Genomic DNA, 24,192 nt, shown 5'->3' with positions numbered 1-24,192 from the left:
TGCTTTACCATTTTCTACATCCATCATAAATGTATCTCTACAACTTCTTGATCATCCTCTAAAAACTTCTCTAGAATCCTTTTGTTAGGTCTTTACCTAATCACTAAATTCTGACAATCGATCAACATTGAAATACTTGATCATTGTTTAAGCTTTCTGGCTTGGCATCAACTTGCTCGATCGATGCTAATGCTTGGTCAACACTAGATTTTCTCGGCACTAACTCTGGCTCGATTGACACTAGCTTTACTCAACACTCCTTAGTAATTTACCCTTTTGTTCAGCTTGGCTTAGCTTTCTTAACACAAACAATTACTTTGCTTTATCAAAGTCTATCTAATCAAATATTCATTGTAACTTCATTTTCATAACTTCAACCTTTCCTCTAAGTGTTATAGTTATAAGTAACCCTCAAATCCTCTTCATCAATCAAATAGATATGACATTTAGATTAGATAGTAATATTTCTAATCTATAGATTTGACATTAATGACAAAACAACAATTGTTCCAATTATAAGTTTCCAACAACTTAATGCTCTACTCCACCCAACATTCACTCTGCACCAACAACAAAAATTAACTAAGAAAATGCAAGAGAAATATACAACCAACTTTCTAACTTCCACAAAATAATCGAATCACATATTCAAAATTACAGTGCTAAAGCCACATAGACTCAAGCTACTAAAAAAAAAAAAAAATCTCTAAGAAAACTCTATAATTCAAAGCTGCAATCTAAACTAATTGAACTATCTTCCATAACATTCGTACACCTCTTTGTTTTGCTCCAACAGTTATCTTAGAATGTCCTGAAAAGTGTAACTCCCCCTTTTTGGAAGCCCAAAGAGGTCTAGCCATTTGTTTTCCCACCTACAAAGATTTTTTCATTTGAAAGTAAGCTTATGATAATGAAAATTTCAATAGACGAGTTTTGAGGCAAACACTTGATTAATCTTTAAAATATTATTGGATAACTCATGAAATGATCTACATGTGAAATAAATATCTAAGAATAATTTCACCATTTGTCAATCAATTACAACACTTCTAAAAGCTCTAAATTTGAGTTGAAAATTTTATAAAAGATTTCTTGAAACATTTTCTTTTAATAGGATATTGAGATGATTCTTTCACCATTCACTTTGTTTTTCAATCCCACTCCTTGTAACTTTTCATGTCCATATGTTTTTGTATAAATTAACTTAAGAAAAATATTAGATGATATTTTTTGGCCTTTTTAGACATTTGATTGTTCTACACCTAAGTGTTATCATGGGCTCAAAGACAACCAAAGAAACGTATAAAACAAAAGAAAATGAAAAATCATTTAATGATGCTAGATTTCCCCTTACACCACTGGGTGCTTTAAATCATTACTAGATATGATCTCATGGAAAGGGCTTCAAGATCTATATTTATGGTATAAAAGGTCTCAAGAGATGAAAATATTCTACTAAAAGATAAATTGAAATTGTACCAAATTAAAAATTGGATCCCCCACTCTTCAATTCTCAAATTCTAGTGTGCATCCGTAGGTGGGACTAGAAATTTCATCCACTAGCTTAGGAGATGATTTTTATCATAGAACTCAACTAGATTTTTCAACATTCGTTATTGAACCAAAACCATGTGATCATCAATTTGCTAAATAAAATTAAAATCTTGAAATTTTAACCTTGCTCATTATTAGAAATTCAATGCCCATTTAAATATTTTACGAACCCCACCCACTCCAGCTTCCTCTTGGAGATAAAAATAATCTGCTAAAAGTAAATTGAAATCTTACCAAGTTCAAAATTGGATCCCCAACCCTTATTTCTCAAATTATAGTATAGTGGGCACCTTAGTTTTGGCTTGAAATTTCCTCCACCAGTTTAGGAGATGTGAATTTCAGTATCTAATTCGCCATGGGATCATTCAATGTCGACTACATTTGTAGATGGGAAACAAGTCAACTTGTTTTGCAAATGCTCTTTATGCATTACAATGTCCCTACTAGAACTTTTCACACAGTAATTGTTTTGTGAACCGAGACTTTTGGCATAATAGTTGTCTTGTTCTTGTCATATTCCATTTTTTATTAATTAAATTTCTTCAATAGACAATTCATCTTAGTTAGTTGTCTTGTTCTTGTCATATTCCATTTTTTATTAATTAAATTTCTTCGATAGACAATTCCCTTTAAGTAAGATGATTTGTCTATTGCAAGAACTTTAGGGCCAACCTTGTTTTGTAACTTGTAATTTTAAATTTGAGGCCTAAGCGTTTATTGATGGTCTTAAAGAGTTATTTAATTTGTTTTTACCCCAAAATGAGGCATTCGGTTTTGGATGTCCAAGTTTGGGGTGCAGCATATAAAATTGTAATATTTTCATTTGGGAAATCATTTCATGTCAATGTATATTTTAGATGACTTTGTCTTGAAATGTCTTGTCAAAGGAAACTCTCAGGGGTTTGTTGCTTATGCACGTAAACCATGAGTAACAGGATTTGGCGGGTGAAAACCCTTTGGTTTAAGAGAGCATTCTCATTTAGAAATTGCATCAAAGCATCATATATTTACAGGACATTTAGTTATTCAAACTGTGTTCATTTGTTGCAAGTTCTAGGTATAATCATATGTAGTTGGATTTCCATGTTTGTGTCAATTTAATGTTGTGTCATGTATTGGTGCAGGATTTCTTGTTCTTTTGCTGTTCCTGATCCTCTTTATAGAGTTAAATAATCTGCCTTTTATGCAGAATAGCATAGTGTTTACAATGCTTCGGCTTGCAGAGTGCGCCTGAGTTAAAAGTTTTGTTACTTTCAAATTATGTTTTTATGGTTATAGCTGTGGTGATGAATTTCATATTGGTCCACTCTGCTTTAAAATAAAAATTGTCAGCATAAAATCACATTGTGTTTTTGGTTTAATTTGGGCAAACTTATGTGTTGATTAGCTAGTTTTATTGATGCTGCTTGGGGAAGTTCATTGCTTATGTTCAAATCTGTTATTATCAGTGAAATATCTGATTTGGGACATTACAGGTGCCAGAGGTTGATGGATCCAAGCAGCATGACACTATTCATTTTTGTATGTTTACATTTACAATGACAAGCTCAACAACATACATTGTGTAAAGCATACTGATATTATCTAAAGACTTTGCCGACAGCTCGAAGGAACTGAAACTCCTGCCTTTTTACTACATTGAGAACAAAAATATTTACAACATACATTGAGACCACAAAGAAGAAACAAATTAATAGCATACATGTGACATCTGCCTTTTCTGTTACAACCAGCAAAAGAGAAAATTGGAATAATTTAATAAAATAATATTCACATGTGGTGAATTCGAATTTCTAAAGCAATACTATAAGTCCCTTAAAAAGACTTGTGCAAAGTTGGCAATTAAGCTGAATTGTTGTCTTCAATGTTTGATTGAGAGCTCCATACAACATCCTGTAATCCAGGAGTTAGGTTCTTGTAAAACTGCATCAAAAGCCATTGCCATCTAATCAAACTCAAAGGCTGTCAAGATGAAACATTGGATACTTCCAATACACTACAAAATCCAACCAACAATACCACAAATACTGTTAATCAATGGACAGAAAAAATGTCTAACTTTTAGTTCATGACTGAAAACCCATTTTTACCTCTTGAAATTCCAGAGTATCACCTGCAGCCTTTTGGAAGTTGACCATTATGAGAGAAGAGGCTATTTCAACAACCTGAGTAAAGAGCAGCTCACATTTTGAGAGATTATGGAGCAAAATTGGTGCTTCATGTGATAAGGAACCAATTTCAAGACCTAGATAAAATTATATTCCTAGCGTACAAGTCAAAATCACTCTTCAAATATGCATACAAAGAAAATGTTTCAATGTTTGGTTGACTTTGGCACATTCCAGATACAAGGGTTGTATGTTACCTCCGTAACTATTGCCAGGTTGCCCTTTCTTCCAGCTTTCACACAATGCAGCTTCATCTGAGAGCATGCAGACAATGTTAGAAGAACCAGAAGAACAACCACGGACCCATCTTATTTGGATTTTGATACATAAAATCATATTTATATATCCTTTAAGAAAATCCCAATGTGCTATTGTCAAGAGTGTTTCTAATTTCTCACCTTGTGATTCTGCTTCTGTACATTGAAACCAAGGGGTATCACAGCTTCCTCAATTTTGGATAATATATTATTTGGGGACTCTTTGGAGATGAACCTTTTCTCCTGCTTAAGAATGCCCTAATAGAAACAAATTATTACAAGAATATTAGCAGGGGAAATAAATAAGCTGTCGATATATGTTAAGACTTTGACATTCTAAAGTGAGGAAAATTTTCATGTGTTCGAAAAACACTTCTTGTACTATCTTCGAATACAAGATGTTGATACATTTTCATGGTTTGGACACCAACCTAGGGCCTGGTAATGTTTACAAGCATAGAAGCGATAATCTGCAAAAAAATCCCAGTTATTCCCAATCAATCCTGAATCCTAGAGCTAGCGGATTTTTCCCTGTAAAATCGCTTACCCAATTTTCAATGACCTTTTTACATTCGAAGTATATTAAAATTATATGAAAAAAAAAATCCCTGAAAATGGTAAAAAAACATAAAAAATCATTACAAAACCCTAGCTCTTTGCACACCTCTCCCTTGGATTTTGATGTGATCAAATATATAATTGAAATTATACACTAATTTTAAGTTATGACTATTCGGCACTATTATAGATGGTCCTTTAACGGTGAAGCAACTAAGCCCTATAATTTATAATTAATAACTTTCTCCAATATTGAACTACCTCTACAAAACTCCTTGTCTCAATCACAATGGAAGTATTAGAAGTAATGTCCCCTCTTTGCCCTTGATCAGAGAGATAGTCCATTAGTCTATTTCTGAGTCCTGATAGGCTAAGTGGTGTGGGTTAAGGGACTGTATGTCCTAGCTGAGTAAGTGCAGGGGTTTCTATAGCTTCCAGTAGAGGTTTCCAGAGTTATTTTGGGTATTTACCATTTATAGTAAGTCAGTTAGCCTTATTTATAGTTAGTCAGTTGGCCTCTGGTATTCAGCAGTGCGAAGCTTCTATTAATATATTTGGTGAGTACGAAAGTTTTGAAGAACTGATTAATGGGTTTTTCAATCTTTTCTAATGTTTCTTTTTAAGCCGTTCGGAAAAGGATCTCATGTCCTAGATAGACAGCATTGCTTTTAAAAGGGGGCCATGTATTTTCTTGAGGCTAATGTATACCTTGGAAAAATGCATGCACAAGGGAAAAAAGAAAATATGTATTGAAAAGTAAGCATTTTATAAGGGCAAGGAGAAAGGATGACTAGAATGAGGAGATATAAAAGTTAAAAATAAATTTTAAAAGAAAAAAGGGGTGGTGAGCTTTGGAGGGAAAGGGAATTTCAAATTCATGTTGCCTAATCTTCTCTTTCATTCATTAAAGGACAACTTCAGTTCTCATTTCTCATTTTGATATTGGCAATGTGCTGCTGGAGTGATTCTAGTGAAGATCTGCTGATTCGAGGATGAAAACTCTCAGCTCAGACATTAGTTGCGGTGGTGAAAGATCCACTCAAGCTGATTGATGATAGTACTTCAGAAATTGAAGATTTTGGCAAGTGTAGTAAGTCCTAGATAGACAATGTTGTTTTTAAAAGGGGGCCATGTATTTTCTTAAGGCTAATGTATACCTTGGAAAAATGGATGCACAGGGGAAAAAAACAAATGTTTTTTAAAAGGTAAGCATTTTATAAGGGCAAGGAGAAGGGATGCCAAGAATGGGGAGATATAAGAAATTAAAAAAAATTTAAAAGAAAACCTAAAAGAGATCGTGAGCTTTGGAGGGGAAGGGATTTTGATATTCATGTTGCCCCAATCTTCTCTTTCAGTCTTTAAAAGGACAGCTTTAGCTCTCAGTTCTCATCTTGGTATTGGCAACAGAACAAAGTGCTGCTGGAGTGATTCTAGGGAAAATCTGCTGATTTGAGAATGAAAAGCCTCAGCTCGGACATTAATTTCAGTGGTGAAAGATCCACTCATGCTGATTGATGATAGTAGTTCAGAATTTGAAGATTTTGGCTATGTAGTATGTCCTAGATAGACAACGTTGTTTTTAAAAGGGGGCCATTTATTTTCTTAAGGCTAATGTATACCTTGGAAAAATGGATGCAGAAGGGGAAAAAACAAATATTTTCAAGTAAGCATTTGATAAGGGCAAGGAGAAGGGATGACTAGAATGGGGAGATACAAGAGATTAAAATAAATTTAATAGAAAACCTAAAAGGGGTCATGAGCTTTCGAGGGAAAGGGATTTTGAAATTTATGCTTCCCTGATCTTCTCTTTCATTCTTTAGAAGGACACCTTTGGCTCTCATTTCTCATCTTGGTATTGGCAACAGAACGAAGTGCTGCTGGAATGATTCTGGAGAAGATCTGCTGGTTTGAGGATGAAAGCTCTCAGCTTGGACATTAGTTTCAGTGGTGAAAGACCCACTCAAGCTGATCGATGATAGTAGTTCAGAATTTGAAGATGTGGGCTGTGTAGTAAGTGCAGAGATAAAAAATTTCAGTGTTTTGAAGTAGGTTTGCAGATTTTCAGTGTAGTGTGTTGGCCTTTTGTTTATTGTTGGCTTTGATTTGATTGGGTGTGTTTTAGGAGTGTTCAAACACCATCTTCAGGGATCTGACCTACAGTTACAGATTCAGGAAACCGCTGGCAACTTAAAAGGTCTGAATGTTGTGAGTAGAGAGGCCCTTAGCATCATCTCAAGACATTAGAGGCTGTTGACGTTATTTCTAATAAATGAAGACTAAACATGGGTGACTTATCAAGCATTATATTTATCTTTGAAGGGCATTTTTCCTAGTTTGATTTTGATTATTAAATTATGATTTCAGTGATAGGTTTTTGGATATTGTGTGGGAAACAGTGAAGTGTTTCCCATCATTACTTCATTTCCTGATATTTCCTATCATTATGTAATTTCTTGAGTGGAGTAAATTTTTCCCACTTAGAAGATTGTGCTCACCGTTTTCCTACAAATCTGCATTTAGTTTTCTTAAGTTTCATATTCATAGTTCTATTTTGGTGGAGTGGATTACCCCCACCTTAGTGTTTCTTGCCAAGCACTTCACATTAATTGCATGTCTCTGAAGCTAACATTAAGAATCCTTCCTACTTAGTTTTTGCATGTGGTTTGTGTAAAAGCATTAAAATCAAGAAACAAATCAGAGGTGCCAATTACAGTGGTATCAAAGCGCAATTAGTCCTACCATCCAGTGAGTAATGATTGTTGTACAAATATCAATAGGGAGAGAAGATATCAGGATATATTTTTTTTTTAAAAGATGATTTGTGGGGACTGGTCATCAAATACTGAGGAGCAGTGCTCAATAATTCAATCAGAAAAATTGGAAAAAAAATTTTAAACATGGCTGGAAGATGTGAAGGGAAAAATAGAGGACCAGAAAATAACTGAACAATATTACTTCTATAGGCCTTGGTTAGAAGCCAAGCACAAACAAACCAATGCATGGATCAATTAATTAATGTGATAGCTCAAATGGGGCAGAACAATGGCAGTAACAATGGGCGAAATCAACAAGGAGCAGCAAACCAATATCAGAGGGCCACAGTAGCAAGACCTCTTATACCAGTCTTTCTGCCAAGAGAACCACCTCCTTTTGGCCAATGAACCTAGTTAGCTAGACTAACATGATGAATTGAGACAGAGTTGGTATGATGGAGGACCTGATTGTCAGTGTGACTTATCTCTGTGTGAGTACATAGATCTTAGGATGGAATTCATGACTTTTACCTGAAACGGGAAGAATGAATTACACAGGAAGGTGAGAAAACCTTCACTCCCTTATTGTGATGGTTCAAGTAAAACTACAGCTAGAGCATGGGTGCAAAAATTATATACTTACTTCAATCTTAATCCTATGCCAGAAGAGGAGTCCATTAAATGTGCTTCTATATATCTAGATGGTGTTGCCCATGAGTGGTGGCATCATGGCATGATCACTATGGGACATGATCAGGTTACATCCTGTGCAGAATTCACTGAAACCGATTGAAAGATTTGATAAGAGAGACCTGGAACTGCATTCAAAAGAGCTAACACAGCTAAAATAATGGGGAAGGGTCTATGCATATGTGGCAGACTTTCAGCATTTATCAGGGTTTATCAAATTTGTGTTGTTTCATGAGATGACACTCGGGATTTATGAAGGTTACTATGTTTCTATAGGAAGGTATGTTTTGGATTGATTGAATAGAATTTAGGAAGAAAAAAGAATAACAAGTTGAACATTAAGTTTGATAATTAACCGGTAACATGTATGCCATTTCCGGTAGATCTTTCAAGTTGGTAGGATAGTTGATCGTGTGGCAATCACATAGAAGCAGATAAATTTTTATGATCAGTTATACATTGAAGAATGTGATGAAATCTTTTGGAACTGTGTTTGTTCATTCGAAGAAGAGAAAAAAAACAGATGTGTGATCTTAGATTGATGTGTAATTGAAGATGTTGATTGTGTGGTGATGGATGTTTCTCAAAGGAGTTTAGTTATCCTTTTCATAGATAGGCTAACTGAAGTTTGAACCATTAAAGGGATGGGTAAAGGAATTCAAACCATCAAATTTACAAGAAGCCATTAAGAAAGCAAGAGATATGGAGCCATCAAATTAAAAGAGTAATTTTCAGTAAAACGGGTTTACAGCTACGCACGAGCACAGAGACAAAAACATTTTGCAAAAAAATCTGATCTGCCAAAGAAATCAGTTGCTGGACTTGATAGTGAGACACTTAATGACCTAAGGAAGCAAGATTTATGCTTCACCTACAAAGAGACTTGGACCCCTGGACATAAATGTGCAATAAAAGGGGATGCACAACAACAGAATACTATTCAGCAGAGAAAACAACATCAGAAATATCAGACCAGCAATCCGACTTGGACAAGAAAGGGGAAGAAGAATTATTAAAAGTGTCTAAAAGGGAAGAACAACATGAGGAAGCGGTCATTTCTATGGTGCACAAGGGACTATTACCTTCAAAGTGAGAGGTGTTATACAGGAGCAGCGAGTAGCCTTAGTTGATACATGTGCACACATGGTTTTATTGATAAGAAGTTGGTGAGGAAAGGAAATCAAATTGGCTAAATTTTGTCTCTGAACAAATTTACTTTCATGGTATGGTATTACAGCTTAGAGGGAGCCTCCACAAGGAAGCATTTCTCAAGGGTAATCTAAGTCACAAGGTTCGAATTCGAATTCGAGTTCAGCAACTATAAAATTCGGATGAAATTCGGCAAGGGTAAAAATTTGGAAAAAAATTCGAATTAAATTCGCCTTATACAATTTTACTTATTTTTAAATATAAGTAATATATCCAATAAATTATCAAAATAATTAACATTGATAAAATTGATTTGAAACCATTATAAAATTATATAGACATTATTACTAAAAACTAAAGATTAAATTGCAATTTGTAAATAACATTTTTATAAACATATGTTATATATGCTCATTGTTTTTAAATTTAAATTTAATAAAATTATAATATAATTTTATTTTAATATGCCCTTTTTTATCTAGTAATCGGAACTAATCAAATATAATATTTTTGAACTAATATTATTAAAATTTTATAGATAAAGGACTTTCTGAAGAATTTGCTATCCTCTAGGAAAATTTCATTTCGGGCAAGTAAAGATTCCATTATTTGGGATGGGTGCAAGAGTGGTGTTTATAGTTCTAGGATGGGTTATAAGCTTATAGCATCCTCTCTAGGTTTCGCTAAGAGTTCTCTTCCTACTAATCTCTGCTGGGATAAATTCTGCCTTCTCAAGGCAGGAGTGTTCACCTAGATTGTTCTCCCCAATAGAGCCCTGACAACAGATAGGTTTAGGAGAATGGGCTACCAGGGTCCTAGCAGATGCCCCCTTCGTGAATCAGAAGAGGAATCAGCAGATCACCTTTTTCTTAATTGTCCTTTCTCAAACCACTGTTGGCGGTGGTTGTGTTCTAAGTTAGGGTGGAGTTCGGCCTTCCCCAACTCCATCATAAGTTTTCTTTCAGCTTGGTCCTTGCTGAAACCTGATAGCATTTACAAGAACCTTTGAGTCTCCTCTCCTTCAATGGTTCTTTGGGAATTATGGAAGGAGAGAAATAGATGCATATTTCAAGACAAGCAGATGGAGGTTGATCATCTTGTCAATAAAATTGAAGCCTCAATCATTGAATTAACAAACAATCAATTGATGTCCACGATCCCCAAAGGGGAAAACATGTCTCAATGGGATGAGAAAATGCGTGGAAGGTGGATTGGATTAAAAATCTCCCCCTTCTTGGGGAACGGGGACCTTCAAAGTACAATAAATAGGCAAGAATGTGTTTGTAAGGCCTTTAAGAGAGGATAGTATAAGCTCAATTTCGATGGAGCATCTAGGGGGAATCCTAGTAAGGGTGGTACAGGATGTAGCATTCATAATGATGAAGGGATAGAGATCATATGTATATCCAAAGCAAGGGGGGAAGCTACCAATAATTGGGTTTGGATCTATGTAAGGAATTGGAATTTGGAAATTAAGAAACTAGAAATAGAAGGTAATTGATCCATAATAATCAATGCCCTTAGGAAAGGATCCCTCACTAACTGGAGATTAGATGCCCAATTATCCAAAGCCTTGATACTTTGTAATTATTTTAACAAAATTTTAATCAACCAAAGATATTGTGATGGGAACAAGAGGGTAGATGAGTAAGCTAATCAAGGAATCGATTTTGCAATAAGCTAAGGTAGATAATCTTTATATATTAATGAAGATAGGACATTATTATAAAGGGATAAATATGCTGATAGATATGGTATTAATTGTTAGTGTAGTTTTTTTATTTTTCCTATTTTGCTAGGTTTTTCCTACACTTTTAATAATCTCGCTTAGGTTAATAAAGCATGTCTTATTAGGTGAATGGTTGTGAGGTGTCACCTTCCTACATGTGAGCATCCATTAACTATCTTGGGAAGATACTTTGCTATCTTTAGCCCGATAGATGGTTGCTCCTCATTGGTTGGTGTTGCCACCTCCTCCCTCTTCCTAGCCTATATAAGCATACTACCTGGCTTGTATTTATATATCTCTTATTTTTTGCATCCTCTTAATGCTATTTTGCTTCTAGCATTTGCATTACTCTCTTGGAGACTAACTCTATGATGCTATTTTGATTTTGTATCATTTGCATTCATAGTTTAGATATTTACTCTTTGCACTAGTTTTCTGGGTTATTAATCTTTTCAGATTCTAACATGGTATCAGAGCTTTTCTATGTGCAAGAGTAGATTTTAGTTTCCTTATTTGAGAGATTCGGGGGGGGCAAATAAACTTTATTGTAGTTTTTTGAAAAACGAAGTATGCTCTTCTCTTGCATCTTTAGATGATCCTGAGAATCAGAAAAGTTTTGACAAAAACGATTTTTCTCTGGGGTTTCAATCTCAAATCTGACAACCAACTTGCATATTTGGAGTTTTCAATCAGTTTTGCAGGTTCCAGCATGCCATTGATGGACTTAGGAAGTTGATCCAGCATTTGCATGTCATATTCTGGTTGCTGGGGTCGTTTTTTGATTTTTGGAGCCGTTTTTTACTGTTAAAGGCGTTTGATTTACACTACAGCAACATCTTCTGTACATCAAAAAGAAAAACGCTTTCTGGGTTTTGTTCACAGCCCCGAAAAACCATCTGGGTATCTTTTAGATTTTGCATGCAAGCTATATATTTTGCAGAATCGAGCATGCAAAGCTACAGCAATACCCCTCTCCGTTGGCAGTCGCAGATTTGAACGCAGTTTTCAAATGTCTCATTCTTGCTCATACGGACTCCGATTTTGATGATTCTTGTTATGATCTTGGCTATTTTTTTGTGCTCTATCCACTAGTGGAGTTGTTTTTTTATTTTCATTCATGAATTCTTCAGAAATTGCAGATTCACAGCCGTGATTGTGCACAGTTCCCGTTTCGAAAACTTCGGAGGATCATAACTTTCTCATACGACCTCGTATCGAGGCGATTCTTTTTTTGAAAGTGCATGATTTTTCGAGTAGATCACAGTGGTTCTATTTGTTTTCTTGATTATTGTGCCCAAGTTTCACTTTCAGCATATGCTCTTCATGAGGGTTTGTAATGCATTGAAATTAAGACCACTAAGTATCTCTTTCTAGTGGTAGTTGTAAATGCACTAAAATAAAGTGCCAAATCATATTTCTTTGGGGGAGGTTCTTTGATTGAGTAAAAAGGGGGGGGCATTGTCGTGGCTGGGTTCTCTTCTTTTTAGCATTTCTTTGCATTCCTTCATCATGGATCAAACAAATATGCCCATCCTAACTCCATACAATTACTTTGAGTGGAAATCACGCATGATAATTCACTTAAGGAAAGCTGGATTAAATAGGATAACTATGGGACTTGAAACTGAACCTGCTAAAGATGAAGATAAGCCTAAGTGGTTTAACAAATGTGATGAGGCATTTGGAACATTGTGTTTGTCTGTTTCTCCTGACTTGCTATTTCACATTGAGTCTTTGGATACACCAAATGAAGTATGGACAAAGTTAGAAACACTATTTGGCACACAAGATTCAATGAGGGGTCATATGTTGGAAAATGAATTAATTAGTTTGAGTCCAGGCAATTTCAACACAATCCAAGATTTCTTCACCAAATTGAAATCACTAAGGCTGCAGTTAAAACAATGTGGAATTGAAAAGAAAGATGAACAACTGATTCTTAGTATTCTCTCTAAGCTAAGTTCAGAATATTCTGTGTTTGTCTCTACCTTCTATGCTACTAAGGGTGCACTTGGTACTCAATTCACCATGCCATCTTTAGATGATTTTGCTATCAATCTCACTCGAGAACAGGACAAGCTAATCCAGATGGGCATTCTTAAGTCCTCTAAGTCACATGCCTTGACTGCCAACCAAGGCACAAAAGAACAACAAGGACAAAGTAGTAGCAACAATAGTAAGGACAAGAAACAAAAGAATAGTGAGGAGAAGAAGGATCAGATGCCGGTTTCTTCAAAAGCAACTATTGATACACCATCTTCCAAGGGCGATAAGCCTAAGAAAGAAAAGGTCAAATGTGCTTATTGTAAAAGAACTGGTCATGATGAACATAAATGTTTGCAGAAACAACTTGATCACTTGACATACATTCTTGAGAAGAATAATATCAGTGTTCCTGAGTCTATCAAACAAAGTTCTAATGAAGGGTCTAACAAGGAAAAAGAAAACAGCAAGGGGAAAGGAAAGGGCAAGGCCCTTTTTGCAGTTGCTTCCTCACCATCCACTTGGGTTCTTGATTCGAGTGCTTCACACCAAATGGCTTCATCTAAGGAAGAACTTGCATCCTTGGAGCCGTGTACTATGCCTTCTATTTTGATGGGTGATAACACTCTTGTTGAGGTGTGTGGGAGAGGGTCTGTTGATGGTACATTCCATGATGTTCCTTATGTACCCTCATTATCAACTAATCTCCAATCGATACACCAGATCACTCACACACGTTTAGGCAAGCGGATTGAGTTCACTCCTAGTTCAGTGGAGATATGTGAGTTGCACAATGATTCTACAGTTGCAGTTGGGAGAGCAGATCATTAGTCACAACTCTATATGTTTGGTCACTTTGTTCCTAATCCTCCTTTGACTGTTTCACTCGCTCACTTTAATGATGTGAGCGGATTATGGCATGAGCGGTTTGGCCATCTTAACTTCCACTACTTGCATCAGCTTAACCAGCAGAGCATGGTCACAGGGTTGCCTTCTACTTTGACATTGGAGTCACTTGGAATACATGATAGATCTTTTGATGGGTCAGATTCACTTGAGCAGTCTTCTACCTCCACTTTTGATGCAGAGAGTGATTCAGAGGACTCACCTCCTTCCTCTCCTAGTCATCATTTACAGGTTGATGATTCTCCTCTAGATTCTCCATCTTCTGGTCCACTTTGGGCTAGACAGACCTTGCAGTTTGCAGGTGATTGGGTTGGGGATCCATCAGACACCAAGCAGACTCATTCACAATTCCAGGATGCTCTACATATCTTCATTGCTACTACCTCAAATCCACAGTCCTTTCATGAGGCTTATGGTATTTCTGAGTGGGATACAGCTATGCAGGAAGAGTATAGTTCCTTGATGAGGAACCACACTTGGGATCTTGTCCCTTTTCCTAAGGGAAGAAAACTTGTTCGATGTAAGTGGATCTACGGGACAAAATTTGCAAGCTTTGCTGGAGGTGCAGGATGCTACATCTTTTGGGGGGGTCTCTTCCTCTCACTTGGAGTCCTAATTTTCTTTGGGGAGTCTCTTTTCTCTCTCTTTTGGGGGAATTTTATATACATGGGTACCTCATCAGGCTTGACTTGCCAGGACCCATTTCTACATCCCCCTAAGCTTCGCTTATGGGGGGGTGTTAGTGTAGTTTTTTTATTTTTCCTATTTTGCTAGGTTTTTCCTACACTTTTAATAATCTCGCTTAGGTTAATAAAGCATGTCTTATTAGGTGAATGGTTGTGAGGTGTCACCTTCCTACATGTGAGCATCCATTAACTATCTTGGGAAGATACTTTGCTATCTTTAGCCCGATAGATGGTTGCCCCTCATTGGTTGGTGTTGCCACCTCCTCCCTCTTCCTAGCCTATATAAGCATGCTACCTGGCTTGTATTTATATATCTCTTATTTTTTGCATCCTCTTAATGCTATTTTGCTTCTAGCATTTGCATTACTCTCTTGGAGACTAACTCTATGATGCTATTTTGATTTTGTATCATTTGCATTCATAGTTTAGATATTTACTCTTTGCACTAGTTTTCTGGGTTATTAATCTTTTCAGATTCTAACATTAATACAAGTGAAATCTTGTTAAAAAGGCAATTTATTTTGGTAATGATGTTTGGATACCTTAGCAGCAGAGGATGAAGGGATCTCAGAGGAGGAAGAACCTCCATCCCCTTCTTTTATGCCTATCGATTTACTTGTCATCTAGGCTATGTACTTTGTATTCACTTTTTTATAAACAAATACTTCTTATGTTCATCTGTTTTTTTGTGTGCCTCTTCTTTGTTTCGTTAATGATAGTTCTTAGTCCTCTTATCTCCTTTAAAGCTAAATCGTTTTAAAAATGACAAATTCTAGATTTGTGGTTTTATAATATTTCGAACTAACAAATTAACAAAGTAGACTAGGAGTTGTTTCGTGGTTTGGCTGTGTTATTTTAGGACTGAACTGGATGAAGGGAATTTGAATGGGCAATAGAATGCGGCAATAAAATTCTGATTCACATATTGTGTCTCTCCTTTGTATCTTTCAAATGATAAACAAAACTGAAGGACTTCTACCCAACTCCATCCTCTCAGTGCCTCTAAAGTTGGGTTGTATTTTTTACTATTTTAATCAATGGCTTTGGCCTCTTGCTTATCAAAGAAAAAATTATAGATAAATTTTAATATAATTTGATAATATTGTTTATGATTTTTATAATAAATATTAATAAACGATAAAGTTATGAAACCTATTGAATTAGAAAAACATAAAAAACCAAAACATAAACAAATCAAAAACCACTGCAAATAAGTGGTTGGCAACGCACTTGGAGAGAATTGTCTTCAATCTGCCTTCCAAAACGCAGAGGTGCCTTTCGTGTCAATTGCTTGGATGCATATTTCTCTCATTAGCCTTCACGCCAAATTTGAAACAGCCATATAAAGGCCGCATTAGCCTTCATATTTCTCCTTCACGTAAAACCACAGGGTTTCAAAACACATTCTATAAATAAAAAATGGTTAGGAAATCCTAAAAAATATTAGTATCTAAATATTTAATTTAATGGAAAATTGGCCGATTTTTCCGTATGAACTTTTGGCAAATTTTGTTTTATTTTTATTTTTTAATTGAAATTCGGTAGAATCTGAACTTCATGATTGGTATGCGTCGAATGCTATGAATTAGAGGGCAATGGAATAAGTCAAGAGTCACTTGAGCACTTGTAGCCAATCTTTTAAATTTGTGGCCATTTCTTATGCGCAAAAGAAATCAATGTGTTTGGCATAGGGGAGTCTTGTAGGCCCTTTATTCAAATGTAAAGGTCCTAAATTGAATATTTCTATGTACAAACATAACCCCTTCCATGTCATTTGACTATAAGCTTTCACCAAACTCTGTATGTATGCAAATACATAAAACTTGGTGCACCGACATTAAAATATGGTGTGTATTTGTTAGTGTATGGTTTTATCATTAATTTGCTTCAAACCAAAAAGTCTATATGACTGAATGAATGAATAATTTTGGAGCCTACAAAAGTATAAGTGGGATAAAAGCACTCCAATATAAGCTTTGGCATTGCATAATATTCACCCATTAAGAACTTTTAAGTTTTCAATGGAGCGATGAAATATTTGGATGTAGACATCCTTTATCTTCATGTCATGACCCCTCCATAAGAAAGAGTAAATAAATAAAATTAAACTTTAATCAATCAACAGAAAAAAATTTCCATTTCAAAAAGAGGGGTAAAAATTTATTAAGACAGAAAGGAATATAACAAGGAGAGCTCAACAAGGAGCTCGATCCTGAGCAACAAGATCATCAAATTCTTGCACCATCTCAAAGGACAGTTGCCTCCTATCCCTAATATTCCAACCCGGATCATGACTAGAAGCCCATTTGGCTAAACAATCAGCAGTTCTATTCCATTCACGAGGAATATACGTGAACCTAATGAACTGTAAAGAGGAAGAGAAGAAAAGAATCTGCTTAACAACAGTGGCCAGCTGCCAACTAACATCCTCAAGCTCTTGCGAAGAAAGCATGTTCACCACCACCTGGGAATCAGACTCACAGATAATCTTACTCCATCCCCGCAAGCAACACTGTTCCACAGCATATAAAATAGCCTGAGCTTCCATGAGATTGTTAGTATAATCACCCTTATGAACTGAGAAGAAAAATTTAACATCCCCAGAACTACAACAAGCCACTCCGCCAATACCAACCGGACCAGGATTCCCACGGAAAGAACCATCAGTGTTAATTTTCAGAACTCCACAGGGAGGAGGAGTCCAGTGCCCATCCCGGTTAACCCGACCTTCCTCTGATGGTGAAACTGCCTGGACATAGAAGGAAACCTATGAGCTGCAGCCCCATCCTGAAGATGAAAATTGAGGCAATTACAGATAGCAAGATCAACCGGATCCATACCCCCATCAAGCTCACGCTTCACAAGAATAGTTTCCTGAAGAGAATGTGATATTTTCCACCAAAGATGCAAAACACCAAGCCGAACATCTTGGAATATGCGACGATTCCTCTCCAACCAGATATGCCAAAGCATGAAAGATGGGCCAGCAATCCAAGCAGCATGGAGAGAAGAAGACTTGGAGGGAGCACTACCCAAGTGGGCCCAGAACTCAAGCAAAGAGGAAGCATGCCGACAAGAGCAACCCCAAGCGCTCCACCAAAGGTGCCATATCTAAGTAGAATAGGAGCAATGGAAGAACAGATGAGAGACAGACTCCTCTCCATTACCACACAAAACACAATAAGAGGGGCCCTGAAATCCACGTTTACAAAGATTATCCCAGGTAAGACAATGGTTGTGAGCCACTAGCCACATGAAAAAATTGCACTTGGACTAAGAAACTTTATTCCAAACTTGCTTCCACCAAGGGACCTCAGCATCCCCAAATAATTGTCTAGTTATCTCCTGATACCCAGCAGAGACATGATATTTACCAAACAAGGTACCACCCCAAGCCAAAACATCTGGACCAAGCAAAGAAGAACACTCTCTAGAGGCCAGAATTTGAGAAAGCTCCTGACGATCCATGTTTGTAGCTCCAGGAGGCCAATCAGAAGAATGCTTCCATCTGTAACCAACAACAGGTCCCAATTGATAAGGAGTCTTGTAATGAGCCACTTTATCCCATCCAGCGGCAAGAAAAGAGTCACAAAGAGGTTGAAGATGAGGGTATATGGATAAAATGGAAGGGAATCCATCCCAAGCATCAGACCAAAACAAAGCCTGAGAACCTCCTTTACATATCCAGAACAGACCCCTCTTCACCAACATCGCACCTATCTTCAAAGTATGCCAAACCAGTGAGCCATGACCTTCAAGAGCAAGTGCAGAAACAGAGCAAGGATCAGCACCATGAAAATATTTATAAGTGATAATACGAGCCCAAAGTTGATGTTGTCCAGAGCACCATCGCCAATAAAGTTCAGCAGCCAAAGCTTGACTACTCAATAGAGCAGATCGAAGACCAAGACCACCCTCTTTTTTAGGCCTACAAACAGTTGCCCAATTAACCAAACTCCATTTAGTACTACGCAAATTACCACTCCAAAGGAATTGTCGAGAAAGAGCATCAAACTCCTTGAGAAAGTAAATAGGTGCAGCGTGAACCATGCTTCTATAAGTAGGAAGAGCTTGGATAACAGCTTGAAGAAGAGTAACCCGGGCAGCAGTAGAAAGCCATCTATGAGTCCAATGATTTACCTTATCCTGAAGCTTGGTAATCAAATTTGCCAGAAGAGACGTGGCTGCCTGGAAACAGCAATAAGAATGCCAAGATAAGTCAAAGGAAGTGATCCTATCTAAAACCGTAGGATACCAACAATCCTGTGTTGAATAGAATCAGGAGTGTTAAAAAAGTAAATGGAAGATTTGTGCTCATTAACTTTCTGGCCTGAAGCTGCCAAATAAACGTCCAAAGCATGTCGAAAGGCTTCAGCTTCCTTGATCCTAGCAAGTTTGGCAAGAGCAGAATCATCAACAAATTGAAGATGGGAAAGAGAAGGTAAGCCATTACCCCACCGCCAGCCTTGAATAGAATTCTGGGACACCTGATGCTTAATGAATCTGCCCAAGCCTTCAGCCATGATGATGAATAGATATGGGGAGAGAGGGTCACCCTGGCGGAGGCCTCTAGAAGCACCAAATAGTTGAGAAGGTTGACCATTAATAAGAACAGAAAAAGAGGCAAAAGTAACACAACTTATAATCCAACTCACCCAGTCAGAGCTAAATCCAAAAGAAATAAGAATACTCCTTAGGAAGCTCCATTTAACTCTATCATAGGCCTTAGCCATATCCATCTTAACAAACATGGCTCTCTCCCTTGAAGTAGCCATAGAGTGAATAGCCTCAGTAGCAATAACCACCCCATCCAAAATTTGTCTGCCAGCAACAAAACCACCTTGTTCTTCTGAGATAATAATGGGAAGCCACCTTTTCAGTCTCTTAGCAATCAACTTAGTAATAACTTTGTAAACCACATTACATAAGGCAATTGGTCTAAATAACTCCAATTGATTAGCACCCTCTCTCTTAGGAATAAGAGTCAAGAATGTAGAGTTCAAAGCTTGAAGCATCTGCTTGCTAGCATAGGATTCTTTAACCACCTCCAACAAATCATGATTAATGATGTCCCAAAATTCCTGAAAGAATTCAACTGGAAAGCCATCAGGGCCAGGAGCCTTCCCCTTAGGCATGCCAAAGACCACCTCCTCCAGCTCTTCCAAAGAGATAGGACGCATGAGATAATCATTCATTTCCTGAGTGATAAGGGAAGGAATACAGGACAAAATAATATTTTCTTCATTATCAGCAGGAGGAGAGTCCTCAGAGAAGAGGGTAGAGAAGTACCAAATAGCCTCCTGGAACAAAGCTGGCAAGGAATTCAGTTGGATACCTTGAGAATTAACCAAAGAAGAGATAGTGCTCTGATTCCGGCGAGATTGCACTGTTTTATGGAAAAAGGCAGTGTTTCGATCACCTTCCTGGAGCCAATCAACTCTAGCCTTTTGCTTCCAAAAAATTTCCTCTCGAAGTTCCCATTCTTCTAGAGCTCTAGAAGCAAGGGATTCAGCCTTGCCAAGATCCTCTGAGAAACCTCGATCTCTATTCTCCCTTGTGATGACATCAAGATCTTCTTGAGCAAGCCTCTTCATAAAGTGAAGGTTCCCAAAGCATTCCCTATTCCATATCTTGAGCTGCCTTTTAACATATTGAAGCCTTTTAGAAAATGAGAACATTGCAGTACCATATGCAGGAGCACCATCATTCCACCAATAAAAAACAAAATCATGAAGAGAGGAGTCACGAAGCCACATCAACTGGAACTTAAAAGGAGGATGCTTCGGAACATAAGCCCCTATAGCGGAAAATTTGATTGGCCAATGATCTGAACCCCTCCAATCAAGGATTTCTAAAGAGATAGTAAGGGTGCCACTAACCCAGAAGCAAGAAACAAGAAATCTATCTAGACGTTCTGAGATAGCAGCAACACCAGTCCTGCGATTATTCCAGGTATAGAGACCATTAGAAGGCTTAACATCAGAGAGATGCAAAAGAGATATGTGTTGCCGAAGAAGAGCAGAAGAAGGCCCCAATCTAGCCAAACCACCATGCTTCTCCTCCAGACTTAAAACTGAATTGAAGTCCCCTGCTAACACCCAAGGATGATAAGGATGACAATTTCTAACATATTGAATATGTTCCCAAAGTTCCTCCTTTCCCACAACATCAACAGGTGCATACACATTAGTAACCATGATTACCTCTCTTGAGTCTAGAGCAGAAGCTACCATAGAGAGAGCTGAGCGAGAAGACATCCAGCCAAGAGGAGAAATTTTTTGAGGATCCCAAAATATAGCTAAACCACCAGCACTGCCTGTTGCCCCAACACACTGGCATTGGCCACAAGACCAAATACTAGAGGCATGTTGGACCACAGACTCCACAGAGAGCTTAGTCTCTTAGGTACAAAAAAACATCAGGACTATGATCAATCACCAAGTTATGAATAGCCTTTTGTCTAGGGATGCTATTCAACCCCCTTACATTCCAAGAGAGAATAATCATCATTGGGTAAAATTGGGAAAATGAGAATCCAAAGGTTTCACTGAACCAGACTCAATCAATATATCTCCTGTGAGTTTAATCTTCTCTTGGTCTGTTTTGTGCCCACTCCTTAGAGGGGGAGTAGAAGAAGCCCGCTTAAAGGGTCGAGGCAACAACCCCAAGGGGAGAGGAGATCCCTTGCCCTTACCTGATGGTAGCACATCCTTAACCAAGTCAGCCAAAACAACATCATTATCCTCCAACACTGCAGGAGTCACCAGAGCCTCTGTCACAGGAGCTACAGGGACCTCACAGTTCTGATATACTACAACTTGGGATGCCCCACAAGCATCATTAGGAACAGATCTCTCATCTGGGCAAACTGGATCAGAAGAGATAGGAGGAGGAATACCCTCCTCTAGAACCATTCTATCCAGCACCTCAAAGCGGTTAAAACCTGAATCAGATAATCTTTCTTTCAAAGGCCTCTTTTGACCACGTCCCTTAGCTCGAGGGCGAACAGGGGTAAATCCATCCTTATCCTGCATTTGAGCCTTACCCTTACCTTTAGCATCTTGCGGATTCATCCCCTTGGTAGTATTAGCCATTTGAGATTGTCCTTTCCCTGTAGTATCTGCCAAACCACCAGCATTGCCAGCTATAGAACCATCCACTCCTTTGAAACTCGAGTTACGGGGGCACTGACGCTGTAAGTGACCATACTCATGACAAATCCAGCAACGAAAAGGGAGGGATTCATAATCTAACTACTGCACCCAAGAAGAATCCCCCAGACAAATTTCCAAAGAATCTGGTAATGGGTTATTCAAATTAATTTCAACACAAATTCTAGCATAAGAAATAACCTTTTTATCGAGGGATTGATGTGCGATCGCAACCGGCTTCCCCAACAAAGCAGCAATTTGTCGAAGGATGTCTTCACACCAAAATTCCAAGGGAAGACGAGGCAAGCGAACCCAAACTGGCACTATTGAAGGGAGATGCCAAGGTTTGACAAATAACCCCACATGGTTGTAGAAATAAGGGCCTCCTTCAAAAACACGATCACGATCAGACATGCAAGAGAATACAACAAAAAAATAACTATTCCCTGCCAACATAATCTCCATATCGCCTTCCACCTGCCATGAGCAGCGGATCCATGCCTCAAGAGCGGATAGGGAAATCCGGATTCCAAGAAATTTGCATATCAAAGCATGCTTGGTCCAATAATCAATGTCCTCCATTACAGCCGTTGGAGGAACAACCAGAACAGGGCGATCATGGCTACGCGGAAAACAACCATTAACTTTTTTCAGCTTGGAGCTCTCCCCTGAATAAAACGATTCAGATCGCATTGCATGCATAGTTGGAGAAGAATCATCTGTTCTCACCAACGGAGAAGAAATCCCAGGCCCTACCATGCAAACAATAAAACCCCAATCCAAAATTGACTGCAAAAGATTTCCAAAAACACCGACGCAAATTATGTCCAATAGCTAGCAATCCAAACAGAACAGAAAAAATAGTAAAGATCAAACACCAAGAACAGGCTAGGGGAAAAACCCTAGCCCAGCCGATAGCCAACGCTTCTCCACATTCTCCGAGGACCCATCTTCAATCAACAGAAAATTGTCTTACTTATGAGACGTCACAATTTTCAAGTCCTAGCTAGAAGCATCAAAGTCTCAATCCATAAATTATCAGGCAGCAGAAGGAAATGACTTGTAGAAGTACTACATGTTGGACATACCGAATAACTGAGAGGGGAATGAGTCAATTATACCCACACAAATAATTAAACCTCTCTTCTAGTAAAATTATAAACAATATCCATCATAACTTCTTTTATTAGACTTCTCTTCTAGGTGCTCTATGGTATTGGTGCTTTTCGGTATGTGTTTGAGAGAGGTTTGAAGATTTGGAGCTGTTGTTTTTCAAACAAGGGAGGACAAAGACACCACAGAGAACCTATTTCTTGTGAGAAGTGAAAAAACGTAAGAGGGTCTGGGATATTCTGAAGGAGGGGAGTCTCACACCATTTATGGAAAGGCTTCATGGTGGCAACCCTATGGTAGCCAAATTCTTCCACAAAATTTGGGATGAAGGCTCATTGGTGTTTCAAGGTTAGAAAGTTATAGTTAATGAAGAGTTGATTTCTCAAGTCACGGGCATCCTAGCTATGGCGAAAAAGTTCTTTAGGGACAGCAAATTTTCAGCACATGTTAATATTTTCCCTAAGGGCGATGAGAAGAAATAAGTGTCGGTTAAAATGGGTAGGACTTACTACTCCCTAAGCTCAATTAAGAAAATTTGAAGGATTGTGTTGAGGGCTATAACGTACTATGTTACTTTGGACAACCGATTTTCCACAATTTGCATCTATCATTTTGTGCTCCTAAACCATTTAGGAACAATAAGAGAATCTTTTGATGATGAAAATTACTAGAATACTGATATCAACGGGGGCTCGAAAACTGAAGATGATGAGGGGAAGAGTACTAGGAATAAAAGTAAAGGGAAAGCCCCTAAAAAAACCCACCAAAGTTTGCAAAGAAGAAGAGGAAGGTTATAAAAGGGGATGCCTCATCCATTGAGGACTACAATGAACATGATGTTGAGATGGAGACGGATAGGGATGAGTTAGGGAAAAGACCAAAAAGAAGAAGCATTCCCTTCCTCACTACTCTACTAAAGGTCATGAGAATTTGGTAAGGGAAGCTTTGTCCCCACTCCATAATGTTCTAGATGTTGGTAATAGTAATTAAATTCACAATGAGAACCCTAATGATAATACTACCCATCCCAAGGCCCTTGGGAATTGGAAGCCTTAGGATATGGAGAACCTAAAGATTAAGGTCCTAAGGCAAAAGATAAACTAGGTTGTCAATGCTAAGGAGACAGACGATGTCATTTTGGACCAGCTGATAGACCCCTCTATGCTCATTCTCAATGATGCCAATAGGGAGTGCGGGCTTGATGTTCTTTTAGCTGCTACCAACAAAGCGTTGGATTTCTATATAGTTATTGAATGGCCTTTTCATGAATTTAAGGATGTCCATCTCAAGCTCAAGGCTTTGGAGAGCAAAGTTGAAATTCAAGAAGCAACTGCCATTACTAGCGAGATGGTGCGCCAGGTAAATTTGAATGAAGAAGACAATGCAGATGTGATTGGGATAGAGAAGCATTTTGTGAATCTTAAAGCCTTGGAGGACAAGGTGCTCGTGCTAGAAGGTATGGTTAACAACGTTGACTCTACCCTTAAAAGCATTG

At 37.8% G+C, this 24,192-nt stretch overlaps 1 protein-coding gene across 7 annotated transcripts in view; it reads right to left on the bottom strand.

Moving 5' to 3' along the window:
* Positions 1-3,163: 3,163 nt before the first annotated feature.
* LOC149562951 (CBL-interacting protein kinase 32-like) overlaps positions 3,164-24,192 on the bottom strand; it is a 227,957-nt gene continuing 206,928 nt past the window's right edge. For 3 of the 7 annotated variants that reach the window (XM_089826398.1, XM_089826401.1, XM_089826405.1), the window contains 4 exons: positions 4,121-4,237; positions 3,920-3,976; positions 3,645-3,719; positions 3,164-3,477 (listed from right to left, as the gene is read on the bottom strand). In XM_089826398.1, coding sequence (XP_089682524.1) covers positions 3,397-3,477; positions 3,645-3,719; positions 3,920-3,976; positions 4,121-4,237 — 330 coding nt within the window. In that variant the 3' untranslated portion in view covers positions 3,164-3,396. Of the gene's footprint in view, positions 3,551-3,644; positions 3,720-3,919; positions 3,977-4,120; positions 4,238-24,192 lie in introns of all 7 variants that reach the window. The other 4 variants (XM_089826399.1, XM_089826402.1, XM_089826400.1 and 1 more) reach the window with 2 other exon arrangements.

Source organism: Cupressus sempervirens, chromosome 4, assembly GCF_028749045.1.
Source record: "Cupressus sempervirens isolate cs-2001-9-10 chromosome 4, ASM2874904v1, whole genome shotgun sequence".
Taxonomy (NCBI): Eukaryota; Viridiplantae; Streptophyta; class Pinopsida; order Cupressales; family Cupressaceae; genus Cupressus; species Cupressus sempervirens.
This window is presented reverse-complemented; position numbering and strand designations above follow the sequence as displayed.